At 35.4% G+C, this 3,883-nt stretch overlaps 1 protein-coding gene across 1 annotated transcript in view; it reads right to left on the reverse strand.

Annotated features, from left to right (window-relative positions):
- Positions 1-265: 265 nt before the first annotated feature.
- Positions 266-3,883, reverse strand: part of LOC107710600 (dihydropyrimidine dehydrogenase [NADP(+)]) — a 135,298-nt gene continuing 131,680 nt past the window's right edge. The window contains exons 21-22 of the mRNA XM_016515412.1: positions 1,712-1,856; positions 266-1,310 (exon numbers count right to left, since the gene is read on the reverse strand). Coding sequence (XP_016370898.1) covers positions 1,146-1,310; positions 1,712-1,856 — 310 coding nt within the window. The 3' untranslated portion in view covers positions 266-1,145. The remainder of the gene's footprint in view (positions 1,311-1,711; positions 1,857-3,883) is intronic.

Genomic DNA, 3,883 nt, shown 5'->3' on the forward strand with positions numbered 1-3,883 from the left:
AGTAAATTTGCTGAACCTTCTCATCGTGCCTGGCATGGTTGCTAATTTTTCAAAGGCAAACATTTTTACAAAGCAAGCTAAGTCGTGGCCAAATTAATGGAGCTCCAGTACAAACTTTAGATTTATGGCGGCCCGGTTTTCGTTCTAATCCCTTGTTATTGTGCGGTTATAATAAATGATGAAATAACTCTGACATGTCTGGCTGCTGTTTTTCAAAAGCAGCGTTTTCTTGCATTTCAAACACGGAACTACAACGAGCGGTCTGCATCTCGGAGATGAAAACGATAGCATTTTAATTAACTCCGTCTACCGTCTTGTCCACTGCTCCCAATCGGATGTTTGTTCGCAGATGTAACAATTATAGGAAGATCATATCAACACAACAGAGACTCAGCATAAACCTCTCAGACTCGTGTTTGCATCAGCTCCAATGAATGCTTTGTTTTGCAAAACAAATCAGTTGGGACATTAGAGGAAGCGTTCTAAACATCATTAGAACGATTTGTTCAGTCTGTGCCTAAACCTAAAGCTGCTCTTCAAGAAGCCTAAACAATCTGCGAGTGAAACTGTTCAAACTCACAATAAGTCTAGTGATATTTTATTCAAATTAATTATGGCTTGTACTTTTTAAAAACCATGTTTTTGGAACTAATTTGCTTATCATTGGAAACCTTGCGATTTAATTACTAACAAACATTAAACAAAGCAAATCTGCTTTATAAATTATTATGCTTATTATTAATCACTTACCAGTCACATAATTAATTTTCCCGAGTTTCAAAATAATACTGTGAAAATGAGACTTCAATACTGTCAATTGCTTTATTATTTTATTTATTGCTATTCATTTTTACCAGAGAAAACAACAGCACTTCACCATCTTTCTCAATCAATCCTCCCTCTCACTTTTGACAAAAAATAACATTGCACTGTGTTGTTTTGAAATAATGCAACTCTTTTTTTGCCAGCACAATTATTCTAGCATAACTGGCTTGGGAATAAGGCAATTATTTCTGCTGGCTAATTATTCGTTTTCATAATAAAGGTAATTTTTCACACAGCAATTAGAAGTGGAATCGATGCTTTGAATGAAACGTGGCTCCTTGGTTTTCTTTCTCTCCGGTCAGGTGGAGCGACGGTGCGCTTTAGCAAACGGGATAAACAGGCAGGCCCCTCTTGGGCACGTACGCCGTTGTCCTGGTAACCATTTTGATGCAGTCGATGATGGGGCACACGCTCAGGCAAAGAGTGCAGCCGGTGCAGCTGTCCGTGATTACAGGAAGATGGCTCTCAGGGTCAAACTTAATCGCCTGCAAAAGAAGAGGAAGGGGAGGGGAAAAAAAGCTATTACATTAGAGCAATTATCGACTCTCCATAGGTGGATTTCCCACTCCTGGGAGAGCTTTTCATGGAGGGAAAAAAGCAACAACAATGACAGCAGCTAGCACAACAGTGTCGTTTTCTAAGGTAAATAGCTGGCCTCCTTCGTCACACACCAGCCTTATTCATTTAAGACTCTGCGTTTGTCTCTTTATGTTTTCAATATGCAAGGCCAATGGTGGTGAATTAACTCTATAATCGGGTGACCTCCAAAGACAACATATAATCAGAAAACATTCGCTAGCTTGCGCATTTTAGCAAACGAAATTCACTAGTAATTGCTTTCCCGTAAACACCGTATCGTGAAATTATCTAAAGTGTGCATCTGTACCTGGTAGCCTGAGTCGTTGCAGGTCATGTAGCATTTGCCACAGTTGATACACATCTCTGGATCGACGAGGGCCTGCACTTGTTCCGTGTTGTCCAGTTCCTGGTAGGCGCCAATATGCATCAGCGCTCTGGCAATCACATCCTTTGCCGAGAGGAGAGGCAGGGATTAAACAGCAAGAAAAACAGCCGTGGCGTCGCGTCTCAAAAGAAACAGTTTGAAAGGCAGCGTTCCGTTCTTAGGTTAGCTTAATTAAATCAGCGCTGGAAGGAGCGGATCGGTTTTGATGTCTGACTGGTAGTTTGTGATCTCCATTCCCTCCTAGAGATCCCTCACAGCATAATCACCTCGAGGAATAAAGTCTTTTAATGTTATGAGCAGGAAAAGTGCATGTGCTACAAGACAGCCTCACAGATTACACGAGGACAAGCTGTTGAGGACGTGTTGGTGAATTTCGTTTGAGTAATGTATGTATTACTCTGTCAAACTAACGAGATGATTTATTACTAAAAAAGGAATGGGATTTTAAAAAGAACAATTAATTATATGCCACCTGTCCTGTATGTAAATGAATTTTTTTGAACAAGTTGAACATGACATTTCTTACAAAAACATGGTGTTCATGGCGTAAGATACTGAAAAACAGTGGGATATGATCCAGCAGCCATCTGCGTGTACCTAAAATAACGTGTACTTATAATAACAACTTACTAAAAATGATCAAAAAAGCTCATTAATATATGTACAGTGCCATTCAAAACTTTTGGTTCTCTTTTGCTCACTACGGCTGTTTTTTTTTTACAGTACAAATAGTAATATTATGATATATTATTTCAATTTAAGAGTTTACTATTTTATTATATTTTAACATGTAATTTATTCCTGTGATTACAAAGCTGAATTTTCAGCTGCCATTACTTTACCACTACTTTAGTCTTTAGTGTCACATGATCCTGCAGAACACATTCTAATATGCTAATTATTTCTTATTATTATCAATGCTGAAAACAGTTGTGCTACCTAATATTTTTTTTGTGGACATAGTGAAACATTTTTTGAAAAATTTTTTTTTTTTGATGAATAGAGCTTTTTTTTTTTTTTTTAAATATAAAATATAAATTTTTTGTAACATTATAAATGACTTTACTGTCTGGCACACTTAATCAATTTGCTGCTTCCTTGCTAAATAAAAGTATTATTTATCTTTACAAAAATAACTTTACTGACCCCAAACCATATACATACAACATTAATCAATAATAGTATATAATAATAATAATATATTTTTTGAGAGCTCAGTGGTGTTTTGCTATGATTTTAGGTTTAAATCTTATTTTTACATTAGGGATGGGTTCTTTGGGGATGTTTTTTTGGGGAACTCTAGAATCACTGGTGTCTGTGATCACATTGCCGCTAGCATCTTTAAGGATCTTCTTGTACCTCGCCAGGGCTTCAGTCTTCGTCTTTAAGTACGGTCCAAAGCTAGGCAGACTCTTTTGGAGAGAAGGGTTGCAGAGACAAGAAGTTAAATTTATTCAAACAAAGTCTAAAATATATTTGCCAGATCAGTGGTTAATGTACTTTCAGGTAGTTTGAAACATCATTAAACTTTGATTTATTAATTTCTATACTTGTCTAAGAATGTACACAAATCTGTTCTGTTCGACATTATAATATGTGTTAATGACTTTCTAATGAAAGTGATTCAAAAACTATACCAAGACACAATTGAGAAAGCATGTCAGGTATGGACATCATGTGAACTCATATCCATATTAAATCAACCTTTTTACACCAATCTAATGGAAACCCACTTTTCTATTTTTTTAAATATAAGATATAAATCTTTTGTAACATTATAAATGACTTTACTGTCTGGCACACTTAATTAATTTGCTGCTTCCTTGCTAAATAAAAGTATTATTTATCTTTACAAAAATAACTTTACTGACCCCAAACCATATACATACAACATTAATCAATAATAGTATATAATAATAATAATATATTTGTGTGTGTGTGTGTGTATATATATATATATATATATATTAGTGCTGTCAAACGATTAATCGCGATTAATCGCATACAAAATAAAAGTTTTTGTTTGCATAATATATGTGTGTGTTCTGTGTATATTTATTATGTATATATTAGTACACACACATAACAGTCAGT

The sequence above is a fragment of the Sinocyclocheilus rhinocerous genome, unplaced genomic scaffold, assembly GCF_001515625.1.
Source record: "Sinocyclocheilus rhinocerous isolate Xijiao unplaced genomic scaffold, SAMN03320098_v1.1 scaffold507, whole genome shotgun sequence".
Taxonomy (NCBI): Eukaryota; Metazoa; Chordata; class Actinopteri; order Cypriniformes; family Cyprinidae; genus Sinocyclocheilus; species Sinocyclocheilus rhinocerous.